The sequence below is a fragment of the Eublepharis macularius genome, chromosome 4 (assembly GCF_028583425.1).
Source record: "Eublepharis macularius isolate TG4126 chromosome 4, MPM_Emac_v1.0, whole genome shotgun sequence".
Classification (NCBI taxonomy): Eukaryota; Metazoa; Chordata; class Lepidosauria; order Squamata; family Eublepharidae; genus Eublepharis; species Eublepharis macularius.
The window spans coordinates 15373383-15392100 of record NC_072793.1 but is presented as its reverse complement, the minus strand read 5'-3'; the positions used below and the strand labels follow the sequence as shown (position 1 = coordinate 15392100).

The window sequence follows — 18718 nt, the reverse complement described above, 5'->3', positions numbered from 1 at the left end:
GAACCAAGCTGAAGCAAGGGAATGGATGGAATCCCCCTAGAACCAAAGGGAATCAAGGGAATCAACATCAAACCAGAGAATCATGTCAAAACTGAGAATTCCACCCGAATCAAACTGAAGCTAGGGACACTGTTGCAAATTACCCAACTGAAGCACTGGCACTCCAAGAAGGCAGACAAACAAGGAGAACTCCTGCATGGATTGGCCACTCACTTCCCCCTCTCTGCCTCCCTCCCCCTCCCTCCTCCCCCTCCCCTCTAAAAAAAAAAGCAGGGGAAGCCAGGAAGGAGCCAGTCAGAGGCTGAAGCCCCATTTCCCAGATTCACCTGGATTTATCTGGGGGTCTGGATACAGGTTCCTGGATTGGATCTCAGGTTCTCTGAATTGATTTGGAAAAGCCAGATTTAGCAGGCTTCTGAACTGCTGGGCCTCGTGGGTCTACAGGGATCCTTGCCTCCATCTTTCACCTCCCAGCCCTGCTAACCTGGCGAGAGGGGGAGAAAGAGGGGGGGGGGAGGCAGGCTGGAAGCACATAGCGAAATAGCATGTACATGCTCCAAAGGCCCAGAAAGCTTCAATTCCGGTGTAAAACCAGAAGCTTAGGTGTCTCACTGGGACCAAATAGCAAAAACACTAGGTCTGGGGTCCATTTGTAGGGTTCCCAGGCCCCTGCCGGTGACAGGAAAATTCAAGGTGGTTTTCCTCCCTGCATGCTGATTGTGGCAAGCCACCTGGTGATCACCCACCATCAGCAGGCACCCCAGGCAAACGCACGGTGCGCAGGCCTCTGGCCAGGGGTGACAATGTCGCTTCTGGAAGTGACATTGTCATGCACAGGTTGGGAGCCCCCACACATGTGGAGGAAGAAGACAGGCATGTACCAGGGAAACCTGGCAACTCTACCAATTTGGACCCAAAGAGATGTCATTATTTCTGGTTTTACATCATAAGTGACATCACTAGAGGCCCTCCAGAGCTCACATGCACACAAGGATCTCAGATCAGGGCCTTGTGCCTGCCGCCCCCATCCCCCACTGCCAGGAGGGCTGGCAACCCTGTGGGTCTATCGTATCAAGAACTACCATCCCAGAGTTCATTGAGCATAGGCAAGAGAGAGGGAGACACACCTGGTGGGAAGGCAAATCAAAGAAGCATAAGGCAGTGGGAGCAGGTGCTGCTCCTGCTTCTGGCTGGATTTACAAGCGCAAAGTATGTGTCTGTTTCACTTACAAGCACACATGCTCCATACTGCCGTGTCTGGTGATGGCTAGAAATACAAACCAGGCAGCCAATGTAGGGAAGTAAAAGAAAGGGAACAAAAAGAAGCTAAAGGACGCTAGTCTATGCCCTGGTTTTTCAAATCAGATCAGTCCTTATTGCAGACAGGCAACAACACAGTAATTAGGAAGCAGAGGAACAAAATCAAGATGAAAATGATTTCTATGTACAGATGAAGGCTGTTTTCACACGTCTTACCTGCCGCCGGAACATCGCGCAAAACACCCGGAAGACAGCACTTTCTTGCGTGAAATCGCGCCAGGAAGATGCTGGCATCTGGGAGGTTTGCACGAAATCGTGTCTTCCTGGCGCAATTTCGCGCAAGAAGATGCTGTGTTCCGGGTGTTTTACGTGATGTTCCGGTGGCAGGTAAGATGTGTGAAAACGGCCTGTCTGTGGCAACTAATTTTCAGTGAAGTATGCATAGCCTTAAGGATTCTTTGCACACTACCAGGCTTAACATTCTCCCAGTTGTGGTGGGGGACTCCCCATCTCCAGTGGCCACTTCCCACCTCTGCTTAACTGGGGAGGGGAATGGTGTGAAAAATGGGCAGAGTCAGCAGTGTCCCGACATGCTGATGACATTCCCCGTGTGCCTGGAAATGATGTCAGTGCATCGCCAGGGGGAACTGGGGATGTGCTGGTTTTTGGGCAAAACTTTTCTGGTTTTCCCAAGCACCAGCATTCTCAGTCTCCACCAGCAATGCACTGATGTCAGCTCTGGGTGCATGGGACTGATGTCAGTTGTTGGCGAGCCCTCCTGTGACCCGGTAAGACCCTCCACCCCCAACTGGTTCCCCGTTGCAGTTAATATTTTGATCTCGGCTTGAGCATTGTGACTACAGAATCACTAAATGAAGGACGGGGCATTTTATAAGAATAATGTTCACGTTTTCTTTAAGAACAAGGCGTGGCAAATGTTTCCTATGATGCTTTAGCAACCCAAATTTTCAAAGGATGCATCATAGATGTCTGAGAACAAATATATTTCGCTGGCATGGATACAGACTAGTTAAGCCAAACACTGTAAACAGCCAACTGTCATAAAAATTAACTTAAGCAAGACAGAATAATAAACATTCGACAGCAAAACTCAGTAAGAGCTATTGAATCATAATTCTCTTGCAATTATCACTCCTGGTTTCATTTAGCACTTTGGAAAGAAATGGAGGAGTTATTTTTTAAATTGGGTTTCACTCAAACTATTTCTAGATAATCCCCACACATCCAAGTCTCCCCTTTCTTGTGTTTTAATTTATTTCAAAAACAGACATTAAAGACTTGGAAAATCGTTTTGGAACTTGCACGGACTCTCTCAGTTGTGTTACATGTAGCTCATTTTCAGTTTGAGTTCAAATCTTGGCTGTTCGATATAGCTTATAGAAGGAGAAAACGAAACGCAGTTATGCTGTAAATTCAGGCTGCGATTCCTTTTTCATGAGTGTCTGTCCTAAAGCCGTCTCACGCAGAGGTCTCTCTCCAGCTTCACAATTCAACGGCTTTGACTCCCATCCCTGTGTACTGTCTGCCATTGTTTCATTAGCTTGTGAGCCGAGATTTTTTCCCTCTCCTTATCAGGAAATCTTGCTTCTTTATTTCCTTTACTTGAGGCCAAACAGATGTAAGGCTGCCTGTTCTGTAAATGGAGCGCCCAGTGGTGGTTGTTTTTTTTTTGGTAAACAGCAGTCACGTGAGGCTCCAATCTGAATCAGAACCACAGCGTGAAGAAAGGCGAGGAAGCCACCACCACCGTGCCATTTTCCTGACCTGAAATGGCCCCTCAAAGCTGCTATTTGATCCACTGGGTAAACATACAGGTAGTGACACCTGTACTTCTGTTTAAAGCAGGGCTTTTTTTCAGGAGGAACGCGGGGGAACGGAGTTCCGGAACCTCTCGAAAATGGTCACATGGCTAGTGGCCCCGCCCCCTGATCTCCAGACAGAGGGGAGTTGAGATTGCCCTCCGCGAGGGCAATCTAAACTCCCCTCTGTCTGGAGATCAGGGGGCAGGGCCACCAGCCATGTGACCATTTTCTCCAAGGGCAACCCACTGAGTTCCACCACCTCTTTTCCCAGAAAAAAAGCCCTGATTTAAAGTGTGTGTGTGTGGTGGGGGAGAATGCAGAAACTTCGCTCATGGAACTTCCAGTGTCTTGCCTGGTTTGGCCTGGAGTCATTTGTTTTAGCTACTGTTTCAAATCCAGGCTTCAGGCAAAGTCTCCTATTGGTTCTAAACCATGGCCGTTTCCACACGGTTCACCTTCTTCCAAAAACTTCCGAAAAACAGCGTCTTTGAGCGTGAAATTGCGCCAGGAAGATGCTGTTATCGCGCAAAAAGACACTGTTATCGTGGAAGACAGCGTCTTCTCGCGCAATTTCGTGCGATAACAGCGTGCGAAGATGCTGTTTTTTGGAAGTTTTTGGAAGAAGGTAAGCCGTGTGGAAACGGCCCCTATGATGTAACCCAGGTCTTCTGTACAAAACGCATGACTCTGGATATCTTTGGTCTTAACTTGTGCATGGGCTTTACCCAAGCCACTTCCACATGGGGGGAGAAGCTTCCCTTGAAGTGGAAGCAGCAGTGAACAGGGTGGAGGCACATGGAGACAATGCCGGCACGCTTCGTCCCCACGCAGCTGGCTGCTCCCCTAGAACCATAGAGTTGGAAGGGGCCATACAGACCATCTAGTCCAACCGCCTGCCCAGTGCAGGATCAGCCTAAAGCATCTCTGACAAATATTCGTCCAGCCTCTTCTTCAGTGAAGGGGATCCACTGCATCGGCATGTCAGCAGCAGGGGGACAACTTCATGCCCTGGCCCTAGGCAACCCTCCCATTTTCTTCTTCACAGCTGAGCCATGGAGCAGAGCTGCACCATGGCACAGCTAGGAAGAAAAAAAATCCCACCGAAGGGCTTAAAGGGGGAGATGAGGAGGCCAGTTCCGCCAATCTGAAGGCAAAGCTGAGCTCCACCCCGTCCCCAAGAAGAGTGTCCACGAGATGCTTGCCCACAACCACCCCACAGTTTCCCCAGAGCTAAGGGGGTGGATGTTTTTGGCTTTGGCTCAGGGGGGATGCTTACGACCGCCTCCCCAGTCAGGATGGCATTGTGTGGAAGCCCACCTCCCCGAACCAAGGGCATCTGGCTGCCCACACGGGGCAAAATCCTCATGGGGAAGCAGCCCCATATACATGGAATATGTCCTGATGGAGAAGGAAAGAACTTCAGTTTTAGCATATGCTCATAATTATCTGTATTTTTAAAGCTTCCACATATTTAATTGATTTGGCAGTTTCCATTTTTAAATTCAAGCCAGTGTATAGTTAAGTTATAAGAAGCATAAAAACGCATTCTATTGTTTAGATCCCTACTCTGTTTTCCTTCAGTAAACTTCTTAGTTGTTTAGGAATATTTCTACGTTTTGCCTTGCAGATTCAGAAGCCCTAGGCTAAGATCACAAAAGTCTCTAGCCACACGCACCTCTCTCTCTCTCTCTCTCTCTCTCTCACACACACACACACACACGCACGCACGCACGCACGCACGCACGCACACACCTCTTTATGAAATGAACTGCAAAAACTGAGGGTCAGGTTCAGATATTCCTATCTGCAGGGTTTTTTTCTGGGAAAAGAGGTGGTGGAACTCAGTGGGTTGCCCTCGGAGAAAATGGTCACATGGCTGGTGGCCCCGCCCCCTGATCTCCAGACAGAGGGGAGTTTAGATTGCAATCTCAACTCCCCTCTGTCTGGAGATCAGGGGGCGGGGCCACCAGCCATGTGACCATTTTCAAGAGGTTCCGGAACTCCGTTCCACCGCGTTCCAGCTGAAAAAAAGCCCTGCCTATCTGGGTAAATCTTAGAAAACTTGGCTGGACACAAAATATGTAATAGAGCAATATCAATTTGACAACAGAGATAAACTGAAAAGCCAATTGAATGTAAATATTGAAATGCACACTAGCACTTAGTCTGAGTATAGACAGTATCCTGGGGATCAGTTTCTGGTTCTGTGATAATTCTATTAGCTGCATTACACTTGGGAGTAAGGGGCAACCTGCCCCTTATTTGAAGTGGATGCCACGGCTGCTAAGTAGAAGTACAATATAAGGGGTTTAAAGGCGAGGCACTTGCGAGCCTTAAACAATCTTTTTGTATAAAAACTACTGAAATTTTTCTCCCAAGCATACATTTAATGTCAAACATTTGCTCTGGGCTTTCAAGAAAGGGCTGCAGGGGACTTAATCCTTCCCTTGTGAACTTTCCGCTCCTCGGCTTTGAGTATCTCTGCCAAGATTTTGGACCCATTTTGCAACAGAGAAGGGGCTGGGGGCGCATTGTTCCTTGTGGCTGCTGGGTAATCTGTAGCTTGCCCTTCAGTGAAGTTGTCAGATATGAAGACAGACTCAGAGATGCCTCGTCGAAAAACAGGGCCAACATGGAGAACTAAGATACCACCCAACAAGAAACAATTAGAAACAGCCTTGTGTTTTTAATTAAAAACACAACAATTTTTTCATGTCCCATTCATTTGTTTGTTGTTGTTATAGAATCAAAACACAAGATTTTTTCCTTTTAATGAAAAACAGCAGCTGCTTAAACCTGCTTTTTTTTTTTTTTTGCTCTTGAAGCAGACTTGTTAAAAGCCTAGGAAACTGCCTTTTGTAATACTGCCAAGGCAAATTTTGAACCTTTATGAAATGTGGCATCAAGACAATAATATTCGGTACAAGGAAGGGGGAAGTTCCGAGGAAGGGTCTTGCTGGTCATAGCTGCTTAATCTGCTGGTCTTAAACGGGCCTTTTTGAAGCTCTGATGTGCGTGTAGCTGGCCTGGAGCAGTCATTTCAAGGCAGCCATTTCACCATTATGTTCCTTTTGTGAGTGTTACATTCCATCAAGTCTGACATACAGCAGCCCTACGAATTAATGCCCTCCAAAACGTCCTATCATTAACCACCTGGCTCAGGTCCTGCAAACTGAAGGCTGTGGCTTGCTTTATTGAGTCAATACATCTCCTGCTGGAGCTTCCTCTTTTCCTACTACCTTCAACTTTTTCTAGCATCATTGTCCTTTCCAGCGAGTCTTCTCATGATATGAACAAAGTATGATAGCATCAGTTAGGTCATTTTAACTTTTAGGGAGAATTCAGGCTTGATTTGATCTAGAACCCACTTATTTGTCTCTTTGGCAAATGGGGAATACCATAGTATGAATTATCTTGGTCTCCACTGATACTTCGTTATTCTTAAGGACCTTTTCTAGTTCCTTCCTGGTTGCCCTTCCAAGTCAATAAACAAAGGGGTAGGAACCTCAGAAAGAACAGCAAAAGAAGGGTACAGAAGTACCAGAGGTCTGTAATGATTATATATAAGACAAATTACAGGTGACCCACAACAACAAAGACAGGATGCCAGCTAAATTTGTTTTGATATATAAATCTTCATCAGTCATGAGTGACTTTGTGCACATAATTGTGAAAACAAGGGCCATTTCCACACAACTTACCGACCTCCGGAGCATTGTGCAAAACACACAGAAGATAGCGTCTTCTCATGTGAAATCGCGCCAGGAAGACGTGATGTCACGAAACACTCCCAGATGATAGCATCTTCCTGGCGTGATTTTGAGCGAGAAGACGCTATCTTCCGCGTGTTTTGCGCAACGCTCCGAAGGCCGGTAAGTCGTGTGGAAACTGCTAAGGATTCAGAAGCTAATTGGTGGTATACAATATGACATGACTTCTGAGAATAAAATATTATGTGCTCAAGGTCACTCATGACGGATGACGATTTATATATGTTGTGGCTCATCTGTAATTTGTCTGCTCTCTATATGTTTAATTGCACTATGATGTTTCTTTGATATTTTTGCAAATTTGTAATTACAAATATATATTTTTCCCATTTGTGATTTTGTGGTTGCAGATTCCCTTTTGGTTGATGATTGAGGCAAGGAATAGAAAATCTTTAACAATTTCAATTTCTTCACTGTCAACGCTAAAGTTGTGTAATTCCTCAGTAGTTATTACCTTTGTCTTCTTGATGTTTAGCTGTAATCCTGTTTTGGGCACTTTCTCCCTTAACCATCAACAGTAGTCATTTCAAGTATTTACTGTTTTCTGCCAGTAGTGTGGTATCTTCTGCATATCACAGATTGTTTATGTTCCTTCCACCCATTTCACTCCACCTTCATCTGAATCTAATCCAGCTTTCCTTATGATATGTTATACATATAAAGTGAACAGCTAGTGAGATAAAATATGTCCTTGTCTGACACCTTTGCCAACTGGAAACCATTCTGTTTCTCCATGTTCTGTTCTAACGGTAACCTCTTGTCCAGAATACAGGTTGCGTATCTAAACAATCACACCCATTTCTTTTACAGCCATTTATAATTTGTCATGATCCACACAGTTGGAAGCTTTGCTGTAATCTTAAAAACACAAACTGACTTTCTTCTGGAATTCTCTGGTATGCTCCAGTAACGAACATAAATTTGTAATATGATCTCTAGTGCCTCTTCCTTTTCTGAATCCAGCTTGAACATCTGGCATTTCTTGTTCCATAGATGGTAAATCTTTGTTGTAAATTTTGAGCATAACTTTGCTTGCATGGGAAATTAATGCAAAGGTTCCTTTGAGAGGTAGGTAAACTAAGGGATTAGCTGCCATGGGAACAAACCTACAACAAATTATTTTTGACCACGAAACGAAAGTCAAGATAAAAACCCCAACCACCCCAAAACAGACAAACAAAAAACCAACAATAACCCAAACTTGAGACTCCCTTCTTGATTCTAGCTTGTTGAGTTTTAGGAGAGCTCTGTTGATACAAGTTAACATTTGGGCAAGCACCTGATTCACTCATTGGAAACTTTTTATATTACTGACCTGCAGAAATAGTTCCAATCAGTAATTTAGACTGATTACAATAGAGCTTTACATTTACCCACTTATGTCTTAGGACTATAACAACAACAACATTCGATTTATATACCGCCCTTCAGGACAACTTAATGCCCACTCAGAGCGGTTTACAAAGTATGTCATTATTATCACCACTACAATAATCACCCTGTGAGGTGGGTGGGGCTGAGAGAGCTCCAGAGAACTGTGACTAGCCCAAGGTCACCCAGCTGGCTTCAAGTAGAGGAGTGGGGATTGGGGAATCAAACCCGGCTCTCCAGATTAGAGTCCTGCGCTCTTAACCACTACACCAAACTGGCTCTTGGGGTGAATGGGTTCATCACCCCTGCCTGTCCACCAACAGAGTGACATGGCTATGCTGGCTCCTGGGATGCTTGAACACCCAGCCTGGTGGAAGTCCTGCTGAGGCACTCTGGGAGGAGGCTGAGATAGGCCTAGACCTTCCTGAGATCCCTCGATTGCCTTGACCTCTGCCTCCAGCCTCCTTCATGTGCCCTGAAGTGCTTGGCCATGGACTATGATTGGAGCACCCCTGGCTTCTGGACCTCTGCAGTTCCTCAGAGGCCTCTGAGTTGCAACTGCTCCAGGAGAGGTGGAGGAAGTGGGAATGGGCAAGGGGGCCTCAGGCTTGGTGTCTAGTTGCCAAGGAGCTGCTGAGGCAGCACCCCCACACAGAGCTTGTCTTGGGGAGGCCACAGGAGGAAGGACCAGTGGGGGGAGGGGCAGAAGGAAAAGGAAAAGGGGCACTGCAGCTAGCCACCTGTCCACTTGTTGCTTGCCCTCTTGGCCAGCGGTGTTCCTGCATAGCAGGGATTCAGCAGGGATCTGGATAGACATCCCAGTCTGAGTGTGGAGGGGAGGGGTCTGGTAGGATTCTGTTCTGCTCTTCAGGTCAAGTGATCCACACCTTCTGCTGCCCTCCTCCTTTGGACCCAATTTCATCTCAGGAAACTGGATGCAGGACAATGTGCTGAAGAGCAGGAAGGTGTCAGTGCCACAGCACCATTGCCCACAGGGGTGGAGGGGTCTGTGCCCCACTGTGGAAGGGCTGGCCAGGTGCACTGTTGCAATGCCACCCACAGCTGCCGTTGCTGTACCCCTCAGGCATGCACTGGAGCCTGCTGCCACCACTGACCACAGAGCCACTAATCGTGGAGACGGGAAACGAGGAAAGCCAGTGCATTGGCCACAGCTGATCCTAAAGCTGTGAGAGGACTAGCCTAGCCCTGCACAGGAGGTCTGGGTTTTGTCACCCTAAAAGGACATCAAACTCTGCTGAACCAGACAGCACAAGGATCAGCGGCGACATGGAATACGGGATAGAGAGACATTCAAATAGGGGCCCAGGCATTGGGAAGCTGGTTCACTTCTGAAACAATGTACTCCTCCCTCAGAAAGTTGTGTGTCTTGTTAAAAGCTGAGTAGCCACAGTCCTGACTCACAGAAACAGTCTATCAGATTGTCTGATTATAACTATTCTTATACATCACTATGTCAAGTGGACAATGGTAATGAATACTTCAGCATCAAACTTCACAAGTGGGTTTGTCAAGTAAAAAATGTTTTATATTAATGTATGGCCGAACAACAGGGATCTGAGATTTAAGAGGAAGTCTTCTTTTTCTTGCCTGGGACATTCCAGCATTTCTTTCAATTCATACTTTTCTTACTGTAAATAAACAGTAAGCAATTACTTAAGTTTTTCAGTTAATTGCCTGTAAACCTACAATATAGTTGACCAGGAATAAGAAATGCAAATAGTCTATCCCTCTTATTTCACCATTCAAAACAGTTATTCTATCACAGTTCATTTTCTGCACCACTCAATACAGAAGTAGATAAGAGACCAAGGATATAAATAGTACAGCCAATTACCATTTTATGTCAACTTGAAAATTACCCACCTCAGTAAATAACTGAAAAATTAAACTGCAAACAGTACTGGCATTTTAAAAGAAGTGTGTCATTTACCAGCTCAACTATCAGTTTGAGAGAGACAGCACTGGTTAAGAATTTGCCCCCAGGGTACAGACAGTTTAATCCCTTTTTATTAACAAGAAACAAAAATATAAAGTAGAAGTTGTGGTTATGTCTTCAAGCAAGCAAGTTTTCTAATAAATATATATAGAGAGAGACAGACAGATAGACATATAGATATAGATGTAGACAGACAGACAGATATATAGGGAGAGAACCTCTTGTCCAAGAGCAGAAATATACCAGGAAATAACATGATACCTGTTCTTGTCTCTCCAGATCTCTATGCTGCAACTTCTTTTCTGCCAAGCGAACCTGACTGCAATAGTTCTCCACCTCATCTTGCAAACCCTGAAAAATATCCGTACAAAGCAGACTTAATAATAATATAATAATAACATTCAATTTATATACCACCCTTCAGGACAACTTAATGCCCACCCAAAGCGGTTTACAAAGATCCTTCAGCTTTCACAAGACTGGAAGGACACCATGTATACTGAACGCAACGTTTGGTAGCAGAAGTAATAGGTGTTCAAGAATCCTCAATTATAATTGTCAGCAATGTCTGAAATACTGCAAATAAGGTTCAGCGAACCTTCTTCTCACTAATTACTTCCCTTATAAAGCAGAATTAGTTTTTACTCCATAAAGCTCAAATCCCCAAACTGGTCACCATGGAGCGCGTCGGCAGAAGAAAATATCAACGCAAGATTCCTGTGAAATCAGGGTGCCTGTTGCATCTCTGTATGATTTGCTGTTCTAGCTTTGCCTTCCTCTGAGAGTGAGGGGATGGTAATTCTGTCCTGTCTCTTCATTAGGAGTGGAGCATTCAGCCACTCTCAATACAATGCTGCAGCAGCGTTGCCCATCCTCAAAGGTGGCTGTCCCTTGCATGTCGGCATGAGTTGTGATTATTGCAGAAATCCAACACACAGCTCTGAGTTTCTGCCCTTTCCATCAGAAGACTGAAGCAAAACATTGATTCACACTGAAATAAATTGGGAGGGGTCTTCCTAGGGTGGGTATGGGTAATTCTTACTTATTTAAAAAGTTAACCCTTTCAAGTGTATGGATTAGCTATCTCTTTTAAAAGTGTTTGAGGGTGGGAGTGGTTTTGATTTATGAAAGTGCCTGGGAGGGAAATATCCTATTCCCCTCGTGGTCCTGATCCTAATCAGGGCACAATATGGCTGTAATTCAGCTTAAACACTGCTGGGACGATCCAGTCATGAATCTTCCAGGTCTTATCTGTTTTGTCACCCTTATCCATTTTGACCCTGAACAGCACAGTTGAATCACGCCAACATGCACCAAAATATGCAGGATATACAAGCCAAGAAACATAGGGGGCATTTTAGGGCTTACAGTACAGTAGCGAAAGTTTTAAATAAACTAGAAGCATCTAAAAGAACGTATGGCACAAAGATTTAACAGAATCCTCTCTTGTCTTTCTTAGACAATAACGGAATAGAGTAGGCTTAAATCATTAACAGGATAAAATTGCTATTCAGATAAGATAAGAGGAGTACTTGTGATAGATCTTGCATAATTGTTTTGAAGTGATGCCAGAAGTTAACTTAAAAGTATTAAAGCTGTAAAGCTTCAACCTATTCTGATGCCAAAAACTTTAATCAACATTAAAAAGAGCTTCAAATCTGCCCAATTCCCTCTTGTTATATATCACATACGCAATATGTCACTTAATGGAAGACCACCATAAAACATGTGCAGTACTGTTTCCGCCAAAAGGAACCCAGGAAAGTTCAAAAGAAAGGGAGAGTTATACCATTTTTTTGCCCCTTGATCTCAAGATATAACCTTTCACTACGTGATACAAAAAGAGAAGTCTTTGTTTCTTGCTTACCTGAAACTTTCAAGCATTGAAACTTCCAAGCATTGCTTACCTGAAACTTTTGTTTTTTCAAATGCAGGCAATACTCACACAGTCCTCTTTCAATATGACATGGTATAAATAACTGACGATATGTTTGAACTTCTTTGATTGCCTGAATGCCTTGGATTTCCCCACCTCCTGCCAAGCCATTCCCAGAAACTATATTGTACTATATAGGTAAAGGTAAAGATAGTCCCCTGTGCAAGCAGCGAGTCATTACTGACCCATGGGGGGACGTTGCACCACGATGTTTTCTTGGCAGATTTTTTACGGGGTGGTTTGCCACTGCCTTTCCCAGTCATCTACACTTTACCCCCAGGAGACTGGGTACTCACTTTACCGACCTCGGAAGGATGGAGAACTGAGTCAACCTTATCTGTTTTGTTTTGAAGGCTAGCATACTCATTAGCTATGATACTCTAATACCCTTTTGAAGGAAGCGCTACAACCAGGGAATGAATGAACTTTGCAAATTCTATTTCCCCACATCACAAGAAATTCAAAAGGAAAAAAAGAAAAGAAATGCTCATATTTGCCCTATCTTTAGGTGTTCAAAAACAGAAGTCTAGAGGCGGCTGCAGTAACAACTGTGTGCCATTCTAAATTCACCACAAAATACTTGGTTTTATCTCGGGCCATTTTAATGTCATACTCCCAAAGTTGAAAGCTGCATGAGGATATGGGGAGACTTAGAGCGGTAGCTCACTAATGGGAATTGAAGGACAAGGGCCATAAAGAATCAATTCTTCTGCAACAGAATCAGGCAAACTTGCTGCAAGTATATTGTCGAAGGCTTTCACGGCTGGAGAATGATGATTGTTGTGGATTTTCCGGGCTGTATCGCCGTGGTCTTGGCATTGTAGTTCCTGACGTTTCACCAGCAGCTGTGACTGGAATCTGCAGAGGTGTAGCGCCAGAAGACAGAGATCTCTCAGTGTCAAACTGTGAGATCTCTGTCTTTCGGTGCTACACCTCTGAAGATGCCAGTCACAGCTGCTGACGAAACGTCAGGAACTACAATGCCAAGACCACGGCTATACAGCCCAGAAAATCCACAATAACCAGGGCTTTTTTTCTGGGAAAAGAGGTGGTGGAACTCAATAGGTTGCCCTTGGAGAAAATGGTCACATGGTTGGTGGCCCCGCCCCCTGATCTCCAGACAGAGGGGAGTTTAGATTGCCCTCTGCGCCACTCAGTGGCGCGGAGGGCAATCTAAACTCCCCTCTGTCTGGAGATCAGGGGGCGGGGCCACCAACCATGTGACCATTTTCAACAGGTTCCGGAACTCCGTTCCACTGTGTTCCAACTGAAAAAAAGCCCTGTCTCTCTCTAAACTGAGTGAGTTGGCAACAATGTGGCAAATGAAGTTCAGCATGGGTAAGTGTAAGCTGATGCATATTGGAACAACCCCCTCCCCAATTATAAATCTATGCAGATGTGGTCTTGCTGAGACTGAAAGAGATTTGGGGGTTGTAGTGGAAAAGCTCAACGAAAATGTCGAACCAGTGTGTGGCAGCAGTGAAAAAGACAACTATGTGCCTATGTGGCTTACAAATGGTATTGCTGTATCTCAAAAAGGACATTGCAGAACCGGAAAAAGCACTAAGGAGGGCAAAGAAGACAATAAGGAGATTGGAGCACCTTTCCGATGAGGAAAGGCTGGAGAGGCTGGGACATTTCTGTCTAGAACAAGGACAGTGAAGGGGAGGCATGAGAGATAATTTTATAAAATTATGCACGGGGTAGAGAAAGTAGATAAAGGGAGCTTTCTCTCTCCCTCCCATAGTATTAGAACTCAGGGGCACTCAAACAAAATAGCTGGGAAACAGGTTCAGGATAGACAAAAGGAAATACTTCTTTACTCTACTTGAGGAGTTCACTGCCAGGAGAGGTAGTGAAGGCCACAAGCAAGAGGCAGCTTTAAAGGGGGATGGGCAGATTCATGTAGGAAAGGAGCATTGATGGCTACTAGCCTTGTTGACTGTAGGGAGCCTCTGAATGCCAGTGCTGGGAGGCAGCAGCAGGGGAGGGACTCAGTTGCTAGGTCCTGTTTGTTTAGCCCTCTAGGGCAACTGGCTGACACTGTGTGGAACAGTATGCTATATCTAGCATGCTCTACTAATAGAATCCCCTGCAGCTTTGCCATACTTGCTATCTGGTCAAGGTTTTTTCTTGCAAGTCTGGGAAACGATGCCATCCACATTTCCTTTTATTAACGAAGCCAATGTCTCTAGCGAAGCACTGCTCATAAAGAGAGTTGGGATGTGTCATCTTTTCAGAAGAGATGCCTGAAGAAGGGCGCTCTGAGTCTCGAAAGCTTACACTTTGAAAATCCCGTTGGTCTCTAAGGTGCCACTGGACTCAAATCCTGCTGTTCTACTACAGACCAACAGGGCTACTCACTTAAATTATCATCTCTTCAGAGTGCAGCCAAGGTCGTACCAAAAATTACGAGGAATTCAAGTTACTGGGGAAAATACGCTGTATATCCAGATGAGAGGGACTTATGCACATTAATTCAGAAACTTTAATTCCCTCTTCTACAGTTAGGCTTTCCTGTCTTCAAGCACTGAACACTTTAAAATGTAATAGGCAGCAGAACAGTTTTTCCTGGGATCCTAATGTAGCATTTCTTTTGAAAATTAATTGTAAGATTAATGCTTAAAAGTCATGAGTCAGCAATGTTTTAATGTTTTTATAATGTTTTTACTGTTTTAAACTGTTGTTAAACCGCCCTGAGCTGGTCTGACGGGGAGGGCGGTCTAGAAATGTGATTAAATAAAAAATAAAATAAGAGACAGAGAAAGAGGGAGAGAGGGAAGGATTACCATATTCATCTCAAGTATTCAATAAGATGCTAGGTATTTGTTTTATGGAAATTCATGTTTAAACCATAAAAATGTATAATCCATAGTCTACAGATTCGTAGATTTCTGGTTATGGAATGGACATTACATTATGGCTTTTTTAAAAAAAAATAAAAATTAAGCCTGAAGATCTGAATTCCAGAAGTTGTTGATGTTTTTTTCAGCAAGTGAAAAAATGGCAGCCATTAAACTTGATTGGCATAGGTATTAATTCCCTTGCCTTGACTTTGTAGAGTTGACTTGCATTATTGCTATAAAAAACTTTAAAAGAAATTCCCGCTTAATTCATTCTCAAATGACATGCAAGCATGTTTGCAGTTGAAAGTCTACACTATACCTGACCTTGGAAGAGCTTTGTGTTGGCCAGAGAACAAGGAAGTAAAATCTTTGGCTTTCCAACACAGATATTCCTTACTTTGAAAGGCACTTACAATCTAAATGAGATAAGCTCTACTGCAACAATACAGGTGCACGTTCATTTGATTCACTGATACAAACTGGAAAAAAAGATACACAATATATTTTTATTACATGTTCACTGAGTCCCACCAGTACTATATTCACCAAGTGGCAAGGCAATGCGTTGCAATTAAGAGATTGCAAGGGCATAGTGAAGACTTGAAATGTCTACTGATGAAGGTTAAACGAGAAAGTGCCAAAGCAAGATTAAAGCTGAACATAAAGACAAAAATAATGACTACTGAGGAATTATACAATTTTAAAGTTGACAATGAAGAAATTGAAATTGCTCAAGATTTTCTATTCCTTGGCTCAATCATCAAACAAAAAGGAGACTGCAACTAGGAAATCAGAAGAAGATTGAGACTAGGAAGTGCAGCTGTGAGAGAACTAGAAAAGATCATTAAAGATAAATATGTCTCTCTGGGGACCAAAATGGAGACAATCCAAACTATGGTATTCCCATTACTATGTATGGATGTCAAAGTTGGACAATGAAGAAAGGTGACAGGAAGAAAATTGATTATTTTGAAATGCGGTGCTGGAGGAGAGTTTTACGGATACCATGGATGGCCAAAAAGACATATAAGTGAGTTCTAGATCAAATCTAGTCTGAATTCTCTCTAGAAGCTAAAATGACAAAGGACTCTCCCGATCAATTCACCATGGCTATCGATGCATCTCTCCTCCATGAATCTGTCTGGCCCACTTTTAAATCTATCTATGCTCGTGGCCATCACTACCTCCATCGGCAGTGAATTCCACAAGTGGAGTAAAAAAGTATTTCCTTTTGTCTGTCCTGAACCTATTTTCCAACAATTTCATTGGGTGCCCTCAAGTTCTAGTATTATGGGAGAGAAAAAGCTTCCTCTATCCACTTTCTCCACCCCATGCATGGTATTATAAACTTCTATCATGCCAGATCATGCAAAGTGATGGTATCACTTTACTGTGCGCTCGTTAGACCTCACTTGGAGTAGTGAGTTCAGTTTTGGGCATGACAGTTTAAGAAGGATGTTGACAAACTGGAATGTGCCCAAAGGAGGGCAACAAAGATATTGGGTCTGGAGACCAAGGCCTAAGAAGAAAAACTGAAGGACCTGTGTATGTCTAGCCTGAAGAGGAGCTGACTGAGAGATGATATGATAGCCTTCTTCAAGTATTTCAAGGAGGCTATCACATAGAGGATGGAGCGGAGTTGTTTCCCATTGCCCCAGGGGGTTGGACCATAATGAACAGGTTAAAATTAAGTCAAAAGAGTTTTCGGCTAAACATTAGGAAGAACTTCCTGACAATTAGAGCAGTTCCTCAGTAGAACAGTTTCCCTCTTTCTTTGGAGGTTTAAGAAGAGGATAGACGGCCATCTGACATCCATGCAGATTCTGTAGAAAAGAATCCAGTAGCATCTTTAAGACTAACCAACTTTACTGTAGCATAAGCTTTCGAGAATCACAGTTCTCTTCGTCAGATGCATGGAAGGTATGAAGAAACTGGTCAGATATATATAGGTGGTGAGGGGAGGGGAGAGTAGATGCAATCAGTAGCTTCTGATAATGGGATCAGTTTGCTTCTGATAATGAAATCAGTTACTTCTGATAATGAGATAACCATTCATAGTCTCTATTCAATCTAAGTCTGAGTCAAATTTGCATATGAATTCCAATTCAGCAGCTTCCCGTTGGATTTTGTTTTTGAAAGGTTTCTGTTGAACTACAACAGAACTAACAGTGACCTTTAAGTCCTTGATGGAATGTCCTGGTAGACTGAAGTGTTCTCCCACTGGTTTCTGGATGTTGCCCTTTTTAATGTCAGATTTGTGTCCATTTATTCTTTTGCATAGAGGTTGGCTGGTTTGTCCAATGTACAGAGCAGATGGACATTTTTGGCACATGAGGGCATATATCACGTTGGAGGATGAGCAGCTGTAAGAGCCAGGGATAGTGTAGTTGAAGCCATTGGGTCATGTAATCGTATTTCCTGGGTAGATATGAGGGCAGAGTTGGCATCTGGGTCTGTTGCAGGGTCTGGTACCTGTGCTGGTGACTCTGCTTGCAGATTCATGGTTGTTAGTGAGAAGTCGTTTAAGGTGGGGGGGGGGGCTGTCTGTAGGCCAGGAGAGGTCTTCCAGGGCTTGTGAGAGAGAGGCATCGTTTTCCAGGATGGGTTGTAGATCACTGATGATACGCTGGACATCTGACCAGTTTCTTCATACCCTCCATGCATCTGACGAAGAGAACTGTGGTTCTCGAAAGCTTATGCTACAGTAAAATTGGTTAGTCTTAAAGGTGCTACTGGACTCTTTTCTATTTGCTACTGCAGACTAACACGACTAACTCCTCTGGATCTATGCAGGTTCTATGAGTCAGTATGAATTTAGGCAGATTGGGAGAGTGAAGCAGGAAGGATGAGCTGGTACTAAGCTCTTGTGGCCCTTTCTTGTATGTCCAGGGAAATGCTGACTGCTACTCTGGAGTCAGGTAGGAATTTTCCTCCAGACCAGATTGGCCAGGGATCCTGGAGGGTTTTTTTGCTTTCCTCTGGGCATACAGCAAGGGTCACTGATGGCAGTGAGGTAGCTGTGAATTTCCTGCATTATGCTGGGGGTTGGACTAAATGACCCTTTCGGTCCTGTCCAGCTCTATGTTTCTATGTTAACCCAACCGTCCCCCCGTCTAACTCAATCTCAATAAGTCAGCAGCTGCTATTTACATTTTTACAAACCACCCAGCTGTGTATAGAACTACAAATATCAGGGCTAGTTTGGCCCTTAAATTATTTTGCTACATGCTTCCTGTAGTCTTCCTGTCCTGGCTTCTACTGGAAGAAAGGCCAGTACCACCTTTAAGACTAACCAACTTTATTGTAGCATAAACTTTCAAGAACCACAGCTGTCTTCGTCAGATGCAATCTGATTAGTCTTGGTTAGTCTTAAAGGTGCTACTGGACTCTTTACTATTTTGCAACTACAGACTAACACGGCTAACTCCTCTGGATCTATAATACTGGAAGAGAGAATCTGATACTGCTGGTACGAGAATTTCATACCAAGAGCCAGACATCCATGCACCTAAATACCCCATTTTACTTTAGAATGCTCATCAAAATTCTCATATGTCAATGTTCCGGGGATCGCATTATTCTTATACGTACATTATCAAGATTCATTAACCAGCATGGTTATTCACTATATTTTTATTGGAATTTTAAAAAGAGAGAGAGAACAGGTGCATAATTACATCCTTTTTTATTAGTGAATCATAGAATCATAGGGTTGGAAGGGATCTCTAGGGTCATCTAGTCCAACCCCCTGCACA

At 43.9% G+C, this 18718-nt stretch overlaps 1 protein-coding gene across 1 annotated transcript in view; it reads right to left on the bottom strand.

Moving 5' to 3' along the window:
* Positions 1–18718, bottom strand: part of CEP112 (centrosomal protein 112) — a 464588-nt gene that overhangs the window by 47700 nt on the left and 398170 nt on the right. Inside the window, exon 24 of the mRNA XM_054976905.1 lies at positions 10443–10532. Within this exon, the coding sequence (XP_054832880.1) occupies positions 10443–10532 (90 nt within the window). The remainder of the gene's footprint in view (positions 1–10442; positions 10533–18718) is intronic.